The sequence below is a fragment of the Symphalangus syndactylus genome, chromosome 10 (assembly GCF_028878055.3).
Source record: "Symphalangus syndactylus isolate Jambi chromosome 10, NHGRI_mSymSyn1-v2.1_pri, whole genome shotgun sequence".
In the NCBI taxonomy this organism is placed as follows: domain Eukaryota; kingdom Metazoa; phylum Chordata; class Mammalia; order Primates; family Hylobatidae; genus Symphalangus; species Symphalangus syndactylus.
In genome coordinates this window covers 102,603,009-102,621,467 of record NC_072432.2, presented here as the reverse complement: position 1 = coordinate 102,621,467, position 18,459 = coordinate 102,603,009, and the positions used below count along the sequence as shown (strand labels likewise).

At 40.8% G+C, this 18,459-nt stretch overlaps 1 protein-coding gene and 1 pseudogene across 6 annotated transcripts in view; both read left to right on the top strand.

Annotated features, from left to right (window-relative positions):
- PPP2R3A (protein phosphatase 2 regulatory subunit B''alpha) overlaps positions 1–18,459 on the top strand; it is a 221,423-nt gene that overhangs the window by 81,637 nt on the left and 121,327 nt on the right. For all 6 annotated transcript variants that reach the window (XM_055295334.2, XM_055295333.2, XM_055295337.2 and 3 more), the window contains one exon: positions 4,355–4,457. In XM_055295334.2, coding sequence (XP_055151309.1) covers positions 4,355–4,457 — 103 coding nt within the window. The remainder of the gene's footprint in view (positions 1–4,354; positions 4,458–18,459) is intronic.
- LOC134731678 (protein downstream neighbor of Son-like) lies at positions 8,956–10,724 on the top strand (annotated as a pseudogene).

Genomic DNA, 18,459 nt, shown 5'->3' with positions numbered 1-18,459 from the left:
CATGGACATTTGAGTTGGCAGGGAAGACTGCTTGGAGAGCTGGCAGAGACAGAGCTCAAGGCTATACAGAGTCCATGGGGTTTTGCATGGGAACAGCGGCAACAAAACACAACCGTAGACACCTATCCCCCAATGCTCTCCATATTCCTCTAAGAGGCTCTAACCTTTGTTGACTGCCAGACCTGGAGAGAGCAGGGCTGTCTTTCCCACAGGACCAGGGCACATCTGATCCATGCATTCCCAGCCCCTCCCAGGGCCCCCGTCTGGCTGCTCCCATAGGAGCGGACACACAGCACGCCTCCACTCCCCTGCGAGAGCGCTTTTGCCAGTGGCCCCCAATGGAGTGGTTTTACTGGTGACCTGGGAGCACCTTGGCTCACCCAGCACAGCTGGCGCTCAACCCCAAGGAGCCAGAGAGCTAAGCTACAGGCCTGGTCCCAGGCCCCCAGGGTTAGAGCACACAGTCTAGGAGTGCCAAGCTGAGACTTGTGGTTGGAACTCAAGTGGAGGAAGAGCCCTCGCTCTAAGAGCACTGGGAAGAGTAAGGTATGGATTAATGGGCTGTCACAGGAACTGGGCCGCAGCCTCTCCCCAGGGGAGCCTAGCAGTCTGGAACACCTAATAGCCCAGTGATCTGGGTGTAGAAGTCTTGTGACAAACTAGCTGGTTGGGCCAAATTCTGGGCAGTAACCAGGAGACCTGTCAAGGAAGCACAAGCTGGGCAGTTCTCACTGCCATCTGCTGGCCAAAAAAACCTAGGCTGTGGGCACCACACCAGCTGCACAGCCAAGGCAGCATCACCCTACCCAGGGATCCCTCGCCCTTGACCTACTGCATGAATAGACCACCCACAGACATAACCCCTAACCTGCAGTCTACCTGGCAGCCTTTATTGTTAAAGGCCATCTCCTGGGTTACAGCTTGAATTATACCACCAAAAAAACCCAGCATGAATTGCCTGAGAAAACCCAGTACAGGATTCTGACCACAAATAAAGATCCCATTCAGGCCAGGCACAGTGACTCATACCTGTAATCCCAGCACTTTGGGAGGCCGAGGCAGTAAGATTGCATGAGCCTAGGAGTTCAAGACCAGCCTAGGCAACATGGCAAGACTCTGTGTCTACAAAAAAATTAGCCAGGCGTGATGGTATGCACCTGTGGTCCCAGCTGCTTGGGAGGATGAGGCAGGAGGATCACTTGAGCCCAGAAAGTTGAGGCTGCAGTGAGCTGTGTTCACGCCATTGTACTCCAGCCTTGGTGACAGAGCCAGACTTTGTCTCAAGAAAGACAGAAAACTGTAATCCCAGCATGTTGGGAGGCCAAGGCGGGCGGATCACCTGAGGTCAGGAGTTCGAGACCAGCCTGGCCAACATGGTGAAACCCCATCTCTACTAAAAATATAAAAAATTAGCCGGGCATGGTGGTGGGCACCTATAATCCCAGCTACTCCGGAGACTGAGGCGGGAGAATCGTTTGAACCTGGGAGGCAGAGGTTGCAGTGAGCCGAGGTTGCGCCGTTGTGCTCCAGCCTAGGCAACAAGAGTGAAACTCCGTCTGAAAAAAAAACCAGAAAAGATCCCATACAGAGCCTTGGCCCTCTGAAAGCATCCAGAAATAAAGCCAATTGGCTATACTCAGCTTACACCACAGTGATACCCTCAAGGGAAATAAAGTAAAAACAAAAAAGCTCCATTCAAAGGACAAAGGACAGCAACATCAAAAGATAAAGGAACTTCTGCCCTCACAGATGAGAAAGAACCAGCATAAGAACTCTGGCAATTCTAAAACCCAGAGTGTGTTCTTACCCCCAAATGATCTCACTAGCTCCCCAGCAATGGTTATTAACCAAATTAAAGCAGCTGAAATGACAGAATTCAGGATCTGGATGGTAAGAAAGCTCAATGAAATACAGGAGGAAGTTGAAACTCAATCCAGGGAAAACAGTAAAATGATCCAAGAGTTGAAAGATGACACAGCCATTTTAAGAAAGAACCAAATTGAACTTCTAAAATTGAAAAATTTACTACGGGAATTCCATAATACAACTAGAAGCATTAGTAACAGCAGATCAATCTGAGGAAAGAGTCTCAGAGCTCAAAGACCACTCCTTTGAATCAATGCAGGCCGACAAAAATAAAAAAGAATTTTAAAAAATGAAAACTCTCAGAAATATAGGATTATGTAAAGAGACCAAACCTATAACTCATTGGCATTCCTGAGAGAGAGGGAGCGAGAGTACACAACTTGGAAAACATGAGGATATAGTCCACAGAAATTTCCCCAATCTTGCTCAAGAGGTGGACATGGCTGAACTCCATGGAGCAGTTTGGAGATTTCTCAAAGAACTAAGAGTTTACTTTTCAATCCAGTAGTTCCATTACTGGGTATATACCCAAAGAAAAATAAGTCATTCTACCAAAAAGACTTACGTACCCATATGTTCATTGAAGCACTCTTCACAATTGCAAAGACATGGAATCAACATACATGCCCATTAATGGTGGACTGGATAAAGAAAATGTGGTACAGGTACACCATGGACTACTAAGCAGCCATAAAAAAGAATGAAATCTTGTTCTTTGTAGCAACATGGATGCAGCTGGAGACCATTATCCTAAGCAAATTAGCAGAAACAGAAAACCAAATACCACATGTTCTCACTTATAAGTGGGAGCTAAACATCAAGTATACATGGACATAAAGATGAGAACAGGCCGGGCGTGGTGGCTCACGCCTGTAATCCCAGCACTTTGGGAGGCCAAGGTGGGCAGATCCCGAGGTCAGGAGATCAAGACCATCCTGGCTAACACGGTGAAACCCCGTCTCTACTAAAAATACAAAAAATTAGCCAGGCGTGGTGGCGGGTGCCTGTAGTCCCAGCTACTTGGGAGGCTGAGGCAGGAGAATGGTGTGAACCCAGAAGGCAGAGCTTGCAGTGAGCTGAGATTGCGCCACTGCACACCAGCCTAGGCAACAGAGCAAGACTCCATCTCAAAAAAAAAAAAAATTGAGAATGGTAGACACTGGGGAATACAAGAAAGAAAGGGTAGAGATGGAGGGAGCAAGGGCTGAAAAAATACCTATTGATACTATGCTCACTACCTGAGAGATGCACTCGTTCATACTCCAGACCTCTACATCACTCAGTATACCTTTGTAACAAACCCTTACATGTACCCCTGAACCTATAATAAAAGTTGAAAAAAAAAAGTTATTCCAATAGGGTTATGCTACTATGGAACAGCCATGACAGAAATAACAAGCACATGGAAGGACACAGGAGGCCAGTGAGATTTCCTGGAAGGTGAAGTAAGGGAAAAGGGTATTGTGGTAAGGACGTTAGCATTTATAAATGCCTGGTGTGAGAAGGCATGGAACATTTGTGCAACCACAAGTGCAGGAATGGTAAGAGAAGGGGACATTAGCAGGTGGGATCAGATTCTGGAGGCCCTTCTATGTCAGGTCAAGAAGCTGGGACTTTAGGCCGGGCGCCATGGCTCAAGCCTGTAATCCCAGCACTTTGGGAAGCCAAGGCAGGCGGATCACAAGGTCAGGAGATCAAGAACATCCCGGCCAACATGGTGAAACTTCCGTCTCTACTAAAAATGCAAAAACTAGCCAGGCGTGGTGGCATGCATCTATAGTCCCGGCTACTCTGGAGGCTGAGGCAGGAGAATTGGTTGAATCCAGGAGGCGGAGGCTGCAATGAACCGAGATTGTGCCACTGCATTCCAGCCTGGGCGACGAGCAAAACTCCGTCTCAAAAAAAAAAAAAAGGCTGAGACTTTAGCCTACTTGACAGAAGAATTTTAACTTGGACAATGACGTGATCAAATGTGTTACTCAGAAATATGAAGCAACAAACGAGCATAAGCATGGATATTGGCAGTGGGAGACAGAAAGGGGCAAATTTTGTAGAAATGAAACATGGTAGTTGATAGGTGTGGGGGTGAAAGGAAGGGAGAAGTTCATGACGACTCCCAAGTTTCTAGCTTGAACCATTGGATGCTTGGAATACTAGATGAGGTTACTGGAGTCCTGAGGAATGCTTCCTGAAAATGTTTTAGACAGCTGTTCCTTCCTTTCTGTTTCCATTTTACCATCAAGGTCAAGGCGTTATTACTTCATGCTGAGACCACTGGAAGGGAAGAGGGTCTAATAGACTGCAGTACTCATCCGACCTTACATCATAGACGGCTCATCATTCTAAAACATCCTTTGATTATATAAATTCCTTACTTGATTGTTGATCTGAGTGGCCTTAAGATCAAACTGAAATTACTAACTATTGATGTTATTGTCATTGTTTGTTCAGAGGAACTAATCTTCCTAAGCAGTTGTTTCTTTTATAGGTTGCTGAATAACCATCATGATGATGCCTCTAAATTCATCTGTCTTCTTGCAAAGCCCAACAGTAGCTCTCTAGAACAGGAGGATTTCATCCCTCTACTTCAGGTAATTTTTGTCTCCTTTTGAAAATGGGTTCTAATTTTGGAGTTTCAGCAGTTTTGTTTAAAATTTACAACTATAACTTGTCAATTGAGCTACACAAATCTAGATATCAGATTTCTAGAAGAGTGGTTTTCAAACTTGTTTTAGCAGTAAGATTCTCTCGTTAAATGAACTCTCGTTAAATGACATCCAAAACAGAACCCATAGTAGTAGAAGAGCTACTCCTTCAGGGCTACTCCCACTGAAGCAGAGGAGAGGGCCTACTCATCCTCCCCCTTGCCCACTCACAGCAATCACTGAAGCACCTTCTGAAATGATAGAAAGGAAGAAGATAACTTCTCTGTTAGCATAGAACATAGCTAAGAACTTGGTAGAAAGAAAGAAAAGGTCATGATATAACCAGAATCACTCTCATGAACGCTGGGGTCTTCACTCACAGCCTCTTGACCCTTTATTTAAGTACAGGTTTTAAATGCTTGGTTTCCTGATTCTTCAACCCAAGATATATTTGAAACAGAAAATTAGAATAGGAGAAGGGAGAGAGGATAACTAGAATCAAGTGCACAGAAAGCTGCAAAAACATTTGCCACCAGACTACAAAGGTAGTGAGGAGAGTAAGAAACACTAAGAGAAAAAAAAAGACACAAAAGCTCTAAATGTACTCTAGTCTGGGAGTAATTTAGGATAATGGCAGTAGTCCCAATCCCATTACCAGATTTCAGCTGAGATTAGTAATTTATTTTAGTAGCATAGACTCTGTATGTACTTAGCTAGAAAACTCACTTATAGGGAGCAGCTTTCACTGATGGAACGAGATAAAACAATGGCACTGTACTTCTCATTTTTCCTTTTCTGTGTATGAAATTTTAAACTCTGTGTGTTGTATATCCATATATTATACATGTAAAAAAAGGATAAGTCTCAGACCTGAATAAACCTCAGATCTATCAGAAGTATAAGTTTCTGGATTTGAATTTCTAACTTTAGCCCTCATTTACCAGGTTGGTGGATATTTTTAACCTCAGACCTTCCTGAGGTTTCTCAGCCCAGAGCTGTGCCACAGTTCTGAGGTCTTACACAGTACCAAAGCATTAGGGTTGGGAGTTACTGCTGAGACATCAGCCATCTTTGGCTAGAAGATTCCCTTCAGATCCAGAGGTCTTTGCTGCTTCTGTGTCATGTGTCAAGCCCCAGAACCTTTGGTGAAGATACTCATGGCCCGTCTGCCTAGATGCACACACAGCTGTTTTCTTTTGAGGTTTTAGCTGCCTCCCTAGGGTGTTGCCAGGCAGCGGGTCTCTTTGCTCCTATCACCAACAGACTTCTCTTTTTCCTGACACTAAGAGGTCTTCTACTCTGCAGAAATCTCCTGCTGCCATGTTCCTTTATGCTTCCCTATCTCTGCCTTCAATTCTCCTTCCTTGTATTGTCTGCTTCCCTTTTAAATAGGGGTGAGCTCCCTACTCACTACTTCAGGGCAGAGAAGAGAAGTGACCTCAAAATTTTCATGGCTTTTATGGCACTGTGTATTGTAGGCTTAAATGCAGGGTCCACGGTCATTTGGCCTAGTTGACCTTTGTTAAGGTTTTAGAGAGAAAGAGATGTCCAACAGAAAGAGCCCACTTGGGGAGTGTTTCTATATAGGCTTTCCCATGGGAATCAGTTACATATCAGTATTGCACCTGTTTCTACTATAGCATTCTTCATAGCCTGAGATATTGCTTGTTAATATTCTTGTTTTCATATCTAAGTATTTGGTTTTTCTAAGCAGATCACAAATTCTTTGAAGCTAAGATAAGCTTTTCCTGCCTGTTGAATGTGCATCATTGTTTTAGGTGTTACAGTACATCTTTGTTAGCTCTTAGTATGGATACCTAAAGAAGGGCATAAAATACATGGAAATAGTTGAGGTTTTTTAAAGTTGTATTCATGGCTGCCATGTTTTGTTGTTGTTGTTGTTTGTTTTTTTGGAGACGGAGTCTCGCTCTTGTCACCCAGGCTGGAGTGCAATTGTGTGATCTCGGCTCACTGCAACCTCTGCCTCCCGGGTTCAATTGATTGTCCTGCCTCAGCCTCCCAAGTAGCTGGGATTACAGGCACCTGCCACCACACCCGGCTAATTTTTGTGTTTTTAATAGAGACGGGGTTTCACCATGTTGGCCAACTGGTCTCGAACCCCTGACCTCCGGTGATCTGCCTGCCTCGGCCTCCCAAAGTGCTGGGATTACAAGCGTGAGCCACCATGCCTGGCCGTGCCATGATTTTTTAAAAAGATTTTTGCTGAAATACACTCACACAAAACACCCAGATCACAAGTGTATTAGTCAATGAATTTTTACAATGTGGGCATATCCATTTAACTGGCACACAGATCCAAAAACAGTATTGCCAGACCTGCAAAGCCCGTCATGCTCCATCCCAGTCGCTGCCACCCAACAATAACCACTACCCTGACTAATAACACCATAGTACATAGATTTTTAATTATAGTAACAGTTTTCCATGTTTAAAATATGAAGTTTGGTTCTGATTTTATTTTATGTTCAGGGCCCTTGGGCTTGTCTAATTTGCATCATGGCTTTGATTATCCTTAGACTCATCTGCTACATGGTTTTGTTCCCCCCAAAAAAATACTCATAAAAATGAGGATTCTTAATAGTTTTTGGCATTTAATTAAGACGATTTTACCTGATAATATCCAACATTAAATACTGCTGTTTTGTGAAATCTCAAATCTTCAATATTTGAACTGCATTGTAATAAAACATTAGGTTTTATTACCAGTTCTCTATCTGCTCTCCATCCTCCCTCTCTCAATCCATTCTTGGCCTTGCTCTGACCCTACAAAGTGCATCTTTGGGGCTCTCTTGCTGACTAGCTTTTGGTTGGATCTGGGCAATGGGAAGCATTGCCAGTAAATGGGAGGACAGAGGAAAGAAAAGTTGGCATTTCTTCCCTGCTCTCTGCCTGGGCACAGTAAGTATATCTCTCTACAATACAGCTTCTGCTAGACAGCCCCTTGTCCATGGTCCTAGTGCCTACTAGGCTCTCCTCCTCCCCTTGTTCCTTTGGCCCTCAGGACTGTAACAGTATCCTCCTGTCAGTAGTCTCTGGGTGCCTCATTATTCCCTTGTTTGCTCCCTTCATCCTGCCCACAACTCTACATGTAATATTTTCATCAAAGCTTCATACAGTGAATTATTTTTCCTGTGGGGACCCTACCCTGACTGATGCAATTCTGAATTTTATCAGAGCTTTAATAAAAGCTTTGACAGGAATGTAAATTAAGTTTAGACTAAGAAAATTAGAAACAGACAACAACAAAATCATAATTACGAGTTAATAGACATTTACACTTCCCTTAAATCTAAGGAGACATCTTATTTTTATTTAAGAAGTGGACTTGTGGAGTCTTCTGGTAAAAGAGACAAATTAAATAGAGACATTATCCTCCCATTCTTTCCCAAGCCCATCTGAAGTTATAGAAATTAAAAAGGAATAAACCCATGGAATCCAATGTAATGGTAGAGAAAATCAATGTACAAGAAATCTTAACATATTTCTTTAAGATAGAAAGTGACCACATGTGTTTTGTGGCACTGTGGATGGAGCTGGAGGCCATTATCCTTAGCAAACTAATGCAGGAACAGAAAACCAAATACCGCATGTTCTCACTTGTAAGTGGGAGCTAAATGGTGAGAACTTATGAACACAAACAAGGAAACAACAGACACTGCGGTCTACTTGAGGGTGGAAGGTGGGAAGAGGGAGAGGAGCAGAAAAGATAACTATTGGGTACTGGGCTTAATACCTGTATCTGTGGTGAAATAATCTGTACCAAAAGCCCTGTGACATGAGTTTACCCATGTAACAAACCTTCACATTTACTCCCAAACCTAAAATAAAAGTTTAAAAAAGATTCTGTGATCTTAAAATTGTAAATAAATAGTTCAATAATAAATGGATTTATATGGACGAAAAAAAATAAGTGACCAAAAGTAGGCTAAGAACACCACAACCCAGAATCAGGAGGTGTGTGTGGGCTACAGTGGAGAAGTGAGCTCCTGTGTTCATCAAGGCCCAGAGCAGCAGTAAATTCAGGGCTGGCTGACCCAATGAGAGATAATGGAAATGGGGATTCATTGAAGGTCAGTATACACAACAATCACTAGTTGACTCCTTTCCTGGTTCACAAATGTAAAGTGCAGCCTGACATTTATTCACAAGCATAAACATACTAACAAGACAATAATGCATGCTAAGGCTTCTAATGTGACAGCCACAGATTAAAGTTCTCCTTATTTGTGTTTATTCTGGCAGTTGGAGATCCAGGGAGGTCTCACAGTTTACTCTAAAATAATGCCTGTCAATCAGCACACCCACCCTAAATGCACAGAACCCCGAGGCAGATTTGGTACTCAAGAAAGATACCTGTTGAAAAATAGACCTACTTATATTTCCACAGAGGAAAATTATATCAACTACCTTGTCCTTCTTAAACATGAATGGACAACCAGGTATATGAGGAAAATGATCATCATTAAAGAAAAATAAAGGTTAAAAAAACACATACACAGAAAGTGTAGCCCAGAAAAGAAACAAAACTAATTCAGGAAACACAAAAAGTGAGATTTTTTTGGCGGGGGGGGGAATAAACATGGTGTTGTCTGGATTATAAAGTGAACAAATACTTAGATACTAGTATTTCTTTACCCAATGCTTTTTATTTCTAAGCACTGTTATTTTTAAAATGTGAATTATGCAATTTCCCCCTACACACATACTTCACGATTTTTTTTTTTTTTTTTTGAGTTGGAGTCTCGCCCTGTTGCCAGGCTGGAGTGCGGTGGCACGATCTCGGCTCACTGCAGCCTCCGCCTCCCGGGTTCAAGCAGTTCTGCCTCAGCATGCGCCACCACACCCAGCTAATTTTTGTATTTTTAGTAGAGATGAGGTTTCATCATGTCGGCCAGGATGGTCTGGATCTCTTGACCTTGTGATCTGCCTGCCTCGGCCTCCCAAAGTGCTGGGATTACAGGCATGAGCCACCGCGCCCAGCCTACTTCACAATTCTTAACACTATTCTATGTGGAATACAAAATGCCTTTTTATCTGAATTAACATGCATTTAAAAAAATTTAGTATATGTGAAAATAAAGGAATTATAAATCAGTAGAAAAGATGTTCAGGTAAAGGCATCATCAGTCAGCTCAGTAGATGTTGTCTACATTTATTTTCTACCTTTGTAGAACAAGAACCTGCTAACAGTCTTAGGTAAATGGTAAAGTAACATATTTTTGCCCTGATGCCATTAGTCACAATGCCATGAGATAACTGCTGTGTGTTTAGTCTCCATTTCCTGTTTGCAATGAAATGCATTAATTCAGTTTTCTACTCACTATACGATTAGGTTGTAGGGATATAGATATCTCATTTGAGTTATCTGAGTTTTTTATCTTTAGATCTAAAAATTTAATCTGAAAATAGTAAAAGCAGAAAACACTGATTTAAAACCTTAAATGCTACTGCTCAGTGCATGTAATAAAAGTTAATGTTTATAAATATTTCAATATTTTAAAGTATATTTACTTAACTTCAAGAATCTTGACTTTCCTTGCTACAAGGCTTTTTTCCTCAAAGATTCCTTTTAGGCCTACTTTGGTGTTCAGGATCTCCAGTTATAAATGTAGAAGAGATGAGTGTGCAAGATAAAATTTAAAAGCCAGACATACTATCAAGCTGCGTAAAGAGAAACATGAAGTACAAATGGATCACAGACCTGAGTCTGTTGTGTTAGTGAAAGGAATCAACATCTTTACATTGCTCAATTTTTTGGTCAACTCTAAGAGTTTAGTTGCTACCTCAGGTCCACAGGCAGGACTTCCTCCAACCCTCTTATCCCGTTACTCTCCGAGGTGCCATAATGCAAATGCTTAAGGCACAAAATGTAAATGTGAAGACACAGCTCTTTCTGGATACAGAGACTAGTTTAGTTTGGAGATTACAGGTCTTATCATGCCTCATTCTCTGCATTCACTGACCATGCTGCTCAAATCTTCACAGAGTGGGTCTTTCTCTGCAGTACTATATCCACACGAGCCAACTGCTGTATTTAACACCTGCCTGCCAACGGACAAAGTACTTGATACGGAAGTTGTTCATAAGGAGCTTACTAACTGTGGTTTGCACCCTAAGACTCTGGAGCAACTTAGAGAAATACCACTACTTGGGAAATCATCTTTACAGAATGTGGTGATGAGAATTTTTTAAAAACAAATTGCACATACTGATAAAAGATTGGGGAGAAGAAACAAATCTGTGCAGAAGAATTGCAAACAGTTTAGTAGACACTGCAGTCTTAAAGAGGGGAGTGTAAATCACCATTCCTTAAGAGTAGGCTATGCATAGTGATTTCAGGGTGTGGGGAGTAACTTTACAGTGGAGGAGCCTGACAGATACTACCTCAGCCTGATGATCAAGGCCAACATCAGCAGTCATCAATCATGTTGACAGTATGTACCTTTGGCAAGATACGGTGCAAAGGGCATGTTACTTCTGTGGCCTTTCTCCCAAAAATCCATAAACCCAGTCTAATCATGAGGAAAACATCAGGCAGATTCCGGTAATGAAATATCCTACATAATACCTGACTAGTACTCATCAGAACTGTCAAGGTCATCAAAAGTAAGGAAAGTCTAAGAAACTGTCACAGCCAAAAGAAGTCTAAGGAGACATAACTAAATAGAAAGTGATGACCTGGATAGAACACTGGAACAGAAAGAAGACATCAGGTAAAAATTAAGGAAATGTGAATAAAGTATGGACTTTAATAATAATGTGTCAATATCGGTTTAATTTTAACAAGTGGATCATATAGTAAATGTAAGGTGTTAATAATTGGGGAATCTGGGTGCAGGGTATATGGGAACTCTCAGTGCTGTTTTCTTAATTTTTTTTATAAACCTAAAACTATTATTAAAAAGTTATTTTTAAAAGTTCTATATTAAGGAAGGTTATATAAAATAAGAACCATAAAACAAAACCTTTATCTTACACCGTATATAAAAATCAACTGAAAATGGATTAAAGACTTAAATGTAAGATCTGAAACTGTAAAGAAAACATAGGGGTAAGGCTGCGTGACACTGGTCTTGGCATTGATTTTTTTTGGATATGAACCCAAAAGCACAAAGGAAAAAACAGACAAATGGAATTGCATCAAAGTAAAAAACTTCTGCACAGTCAAGGGAATAATAAACAGAGTGAAAAGAAAATCTACAGAATGGTGGAAAATATTTGCAAACCATATATCTGGCAAGGTGTTAATATCCAAAATTTGTAAGGAACTCAAAACAACTCAATAGCAAGAAAATAACCTTATTTAAAAATGGGCAAAGGCAACAGGTATATGAAAAAATAGCATCACTAATCATCAGAGAAATGAAAATTAAAGCCATAAAGTGATATCATTTCACCTTCTCCCCAGTTAAAATGGCTTGTATTAAAAAGACAGGCAATAACATGCTGGTGAGGATGCAGAGAAAGAGGACCCCCCCGTACACCATTGGTGGGAATGTAAATTAATACAGCTACTGTGGAGAATAGCTGGAGGCATCATGCTACTCAAAAAAACGAAAAATAGAACTTCCATATGATCCAGAAACATCCAAAAGAAAGGAAATTAGTATATCTGCACTCTGTGTTTATTGCAACACTATTCACAATAGCCAAAATATGGAATCACCCTAAGTGCCAGTCAATGGATGAAGAAAATATGGTGTATATATACACAATGGAATATTATTCAGTCATAAAAAAGAATGAAATCCTGTCATTTGCAGCAATATGGATAGAACTGGAGACCATTATGTTAAATGAAATGAGCAAGGCACAGAAAGATAAATATCACATGTTCTCATTCATGTGCAGGAGCTTAAAAAATGGATCTTGTGAAGATAGAAAGTAGATTGGTGGTTACCAGAGACCAGGAAGGGGGAAAGGAGAGGGAGAAGATGAAAGGAAAAAGAGAATATAAATGTATTTATTACCACTGAACTGTACACTTAAAACGGTAAATATGGTAAATTTTATATTTATATTTTACCTCAATACATTTTTAAATGGCGAAGAATCTGAATAGACATTGCATAAAAGGAGACAAGCAATGGCCAACAAGTATATGAAAAATGCTCAAAATCACTGTGAGAGAAAAGCAAATTAAAACAGCAATGAGAGATCATGTCACACCTGGTTAGAATGGTTGTTATCAAAAAGACAAAAGATAACAAGTGTTGGAGAGGATGTAGAGAAAAGGGAATCCTTGCACACTGATGGTGAGAACGTAAATTGGTATAGCCATTATGAAAAACAGTTTGGAGGTTCCTCAAAAAATTAAAAAGAGAACTACCATATGATTCTGCAGCCCTACTACTGGGTGTATATCCAAAGGAAATGAAATCAGTATGGTGAAGAAATATCTACACTGCCAGGTTCATTGCAGCATTATTCACAATAGCCAAGATATGGAATCAACCTAAGTATCAGTGAATGGAGGCATAACGAAAATGTGAACTAGGTATTGAAGGAACATACCTCGAAATAATAAGAGCCATATATGACAAGCATCATACTGAATGAGCAACTACAATGGTACTGGAAGTTCTAGTCAGGGCAGTCAGGCAAGAGAAAGAAAGGGCATCAGGAAGTCAAACTATCCCTGTTGGGAGACGACATGATCCTATATTTCGAAAACCCCCTATTCTCAGCCCAAAAGCTTCTTAAGCTGATAAACAACTTCAGCAAAGTCTCAGGATACAAAATCAGTGTGTAGAAATCACTAGCATTCCTGTATACCAAAAACAAGCCGAGATCCAAATCAGGAATGAACTCCCATTCACAATTGCCACAAAAAGAATAAAATACCTAGGAATAGCTAACTAGGGAGGTGAAAGATCTCTACAACGAGAACTACAAACCACTGCTCAGATAAATCAGAGATGACACAAATTGGAAAAACATTCCATGCTCATGGATAGCAAGAATTAATATCATTAAAATGGCCATATTGTCCAAAGCAATTTATAGATTCAGTGTTAAACTACCATTGACATTCTTTACAGAAATAGGAAAGAAACTACTTTAAAATTAATATGGAATGAAAAAAAAGCCCTAATAGCCAAGGCAATCCTAAGCAAAAAGAACAAAGCTGACGGCATCATGCTACCCATCTTCAAACTATACTACAAGGCTACACAGTACGGTACCAGTACAAAAACAGATACATAGACCAATGGAACAGAATAGAGAACCCAGAAATAAGACTGCACACCTACAACTGTCTGATCTTTGACAAACTGACAAAAGCAATTGGGAAAGGATTCCCTGTTCAATAAGTGGTGCTGGGATAACTGGCTAGCCACATGCAGATTAAAACTAGATGCCTTTCTTATACCATATACAAAAATTAACTCAAGATGGATTAAAACGTAAATGTAAAACCCAAAACTATAAAATCCCTGGAAGACAACCTAGGTAATACCATTCAGGACGTAGGCACAGGCAAAGCTTTCATGACAAAGACACCAAGAGCAATTGTAATGAGCAAAAATTGACAAATGGGATCTAATTAAACTAAAGAGCTTCTGCACAGCACAAGAAACTATCAACAGAGTAAACAGCCTACAGAATGGGAGAAAATTTTTACAAACTATGCATCCAACAAAGGTCTAATATCCAGCATCTATAAGGAACTTAAATACATTTACAAGAAAAAAAAACCCATAAAAAAGTGAGCAAAATACATGAACAAATATTTTTTAAAAGAAGACATGCATGTGGCCAACAATCATATGAAAAAAAACTCAACATCACTGATGATTAGAGACATGCAAGTCAAAATCACAATGAGATACCATCTCACACCAGTCAAAATGTCTGTCAGTAGAAGTCAAAAGATAACAGATACCGGCAAGGCTGTGAACAAAAGGGAATGCTTATACATTGTTGGTGGGAGTGTAAATTAGTTCAACCATTATGGAAGACAGTGTGGCAATTCCTTAAAGACCTAAAGATAGAAATACCATTTGACCCAGCAGTCTCATTACTGGGCATGTATACAAAAGGAATATAAATCATTCTCTTATGAAGAGACATGCCATGTATGTTCATTGCAACACTGTTCACAATAGCAAAGACATGGTGGAATCAACGTAAATGCCCACCAATGATAGACCAGATAAAGAAAATGTGATATATATACCCTATGGAATACTATGCAGCCATAAAAAAGAATGAGATCATGCCTTTGCAGGTACATGGATGGAGCTGGAGGCTGTTAACCTTAGCAAACCTAACACAAAAACAGAAAACCAAATACCACATGTTCTTACTTATAAGTGGGAGCTAAATGATGAGAACACATGGACACATAGAGGGAAACAACAGACACTGGGTCCTGTTGAAGGTTGGAGGGGGTAGGAGGAAGGAGAGGATCAGGAAAAATAACTAATGGTTAATGGGCCTAATACCTGGGTGATGAAATAATCTGTACAACCAAACCCTCTTAAGGCAAGTTTACCTATGTAACAAGTCAGCACATGAGCACCCAAACTTAAAACTTAAAAAGATAATATGGTATATATACACAATGAAATACTAGTCAGCTTTAAACAAAGAAGGAAACTCTGTTATTTGCAACAACATGGATGAATTTGGATGACATTATGTTAAGTGAAGGAAGCCAGGCACAGAAAGACAAATACTACGTGATCTCACTTATATGTAAATCTAAAAATGGTAAACTCATAGACGTAAAGAATAGAATGGTAATTACCAAATAATACGGTTTAGCTCTGTGTCCCCACCCAAATCTCATGTTGAATTGTAATTCCCAGTGTTGAAGGTGGGGCCTGGTGGGAGGTGATTGGATTACGGCGGTGGTTTCTAATGGTTTAGCACCATCCTCCTAGTGCTGTCTCATACAGTTCTCATGAGATCTGATTGTTTGAAAGTGTGTAGCACCTCCGCCTTGCTCTCTGTCTCTCCCCTGCTCGCCATATGAAGATGCGCTTGCTTCCCCTTTGCCTTTCACCATGATTGTAAGTTTCCTGAGGGCTCCCCAGGCATGCCTCCTGTACAGTCTGCAGAACTGTGAGTCAATTAAACCTGTTTTCTTCATAAACTACCCAGTCTCAGGTAGTTCTTTAGAGCAATGTGAGACTGGACTAATAACCAAGGCTGGGAGGACGTCAATCAAAGGATATAAAATTTCAGCTAAATAGGAATAATTTCAAGAGATTTATTATACAACATGGTTACTATTGTTAATAACAATGTATCCTATTCTTGAAAATTGCTAAGACAGTAGATTTTGTGTTTTCACTACAAAATAATGAGGTAACACGTGTTAATAACTCAATTTAGCCATTCCACAATAAATACATATTTTGAAACAACACACTGTACATGATAAATATGTATGATTTTGTCAATTTAAATAAATGTAAAAAAGAACAAAAAAAAAAACAAGAATAAACTGTATGAAAACAGAATGCTGATACAAGAAAAAGCTGTTAAAATTTTAAAATGTAAGTACCAAAAGCTCAGCATAAGACCTGGAAACTAAAGTTGAGGATATCTTTCAGAGAAAAAGAGAGAGAGAAAAAGAAAAGGGACATAGAGGACCACTTCAGGAATTTTAATATCTAACTAACTGGAGACTGGGGAAGAAAGAAGGGGAAAAGTGGAGAGAAAAGAATCATCAAATAAAATAATACAGAATCATTTTGCAGAGCTAAAATACATAAGTCTTTGGTTACAAAGAACCACTGAGGCCAGGCACAGTGGCTGACACCTGTAATCCCGACACTTTGGGAGGCCAAGGCGGGCGGATCACTTGAGGTCAGGAGTTTGAGACCAGTCTGGCCAACATGGTGAAACCACATCTCCACTAACAGTACAAAAATTAGCCGGGCGTGGTGGCACGTACCTACAATCCCAGCTAATTGGGAGGCTGAGGCAGAAGAATTGCTTGAACTTGGGAGACAAAGGTTGCAGTGAGCTGAGATTGCGCCAGTGCACTCCACCTTGGGTGACAGAGCGAGACTCTCTCAAAAAACAAACGAGGCTGGGCACAGTGGCTCACACCTGTAATCCCAGCACTTTGGGAGGCTGAGGCAGGTGGATCACGAGGTCAGGAGATCGAGACAATCCTGGCTAACACAGTGAAACCCCGTCTCTACTAAAAATACAAAAAAATTGCCAGGCGTAGTGGCGGGTGCCTATAGTCCCAGCTACTTGGGAGGCTGAAGCAGGAGAATGGCATGAACCTGGGACCCGGGAGGCAGAGCTTGCAGTGAGCCGAGATCGCGCCACTGCACTCCAGCCTAGGCGACAGAGCAAGACTCCATCTCAAAAAAAAAAAAAAAACAAAAAAAAAACCAGTGCTGACAGTTATGAATTTCTTTAAGACACATGCATAAACATGTCCTTGAAGTTTTAGAAAAATGTAGATAAAGAGACTAGGATGGTATTAGATTCTCACTGCCATCCCCCAGGAAATGGATTTGAACTTAGATTTCTGTATCTTGCTAACCTACTAATTAGGAATGAGGTTCACATAAACCTGATCCCTGGACATTCATGGACTCAGAAAGTTTATCTCCTTTATAAGTTATCTCTTTATTTCTTAAACAGTTACTTGCATGTATACTGCAGCAAAGTAAGTAAACCAAGAAAGAGGAATGCATGAGATCTAAGACACAGTGGATTCAATCCAGAGAAGTAATGAAGGGCAGCATCAAGATAACTGAAGAGCAGCCAGTTCAGAAGAGAGAAGGTGGTAAAATTCCTCCAAGCAGATCTTCTCCATGATGGGGGAGAGGGAGGCAAGGAGCAACTCCATGCAATACAGTTACATTTGAGAATAAGGAGGCTGGGCACGGTGGCTCATGCCTGTAATCTCAGCACTTTGGGATGCCAAGGTGGGCAGATCACAAGGAGATCGAGACCATCCTGGCTAACACGGTGAAACCCCATCTCCACTAAAAATACAAAAAATTAGCCAGGCGTGGTGGTGGGTGCCTATAGTCCCAGCTACTCAGGAGGCTAGGGCATGAGAATGGCGTGAACCCGGGAGGCGGAGCTTGCAGTGAGCCAAGATCGTGCCACTGCACTCCAGCCTGGGTGACAGAGTGAGACTCCGTCTCAAAAAAAAAAAAAAAAAGAGAATAAGGAAACATGGCTATGAAGAAGCCTGTGTCAATAAGTTAAACAAATGGAAGAACATTCCATGCTTATGGGTTGGAAGAATCAATATCGTGAAAATGGCCATACTGCCCAAGGTAATTTATAATTCAATGCCATCCCCATCAAGCTACCAATGACTTTCTTCACAGAATTGGAAAAAAGTACTTTAAAGTTCATATGGAACCAAAAAAGAGCCCACATTGCCAAGTCAGTCCTAAGCCAAAAGAACAAAGCTGGAGGCATCACGCTACCTGACTTCAAACTATACTACAAGGCTACAGTAACCAAAACAGCATGGTACTGGTACCAAAACAGAGATATAGACCAATGGAACAGAACAGAGCCCTCAGAAATAATGCCACGTATCTACAACCATCTGATCTTTGACACACCTGACAAAAACAAGAAATGGGGAAACGATTCCCTATTTAATAAATGGTGCTGGGAAAACTGGCTAGCCATATGTAGACAGCAGAAACTGAATCCCTTCCTTACAGCTTATACAAGAATTAATTCAAGATGGATTAAAGACTTAAATGTTAGACCTAAAACCATAAAAACCCTAGGAGAAAACCCAGGCAATACCATTCAGGACATAGGCATAGACAAGGACTTCATGATTAAAACACCAAAAGCAATGGCAACAAAAGCCAAAATTGACAAATGGGATCTAATTAAACTAAAGAGCTTCTGCACAGCAAAAGAAACTACCATCAGAGTGAACAGGCAACCCACAGAATGGGAGAAAATTTTTGCAATC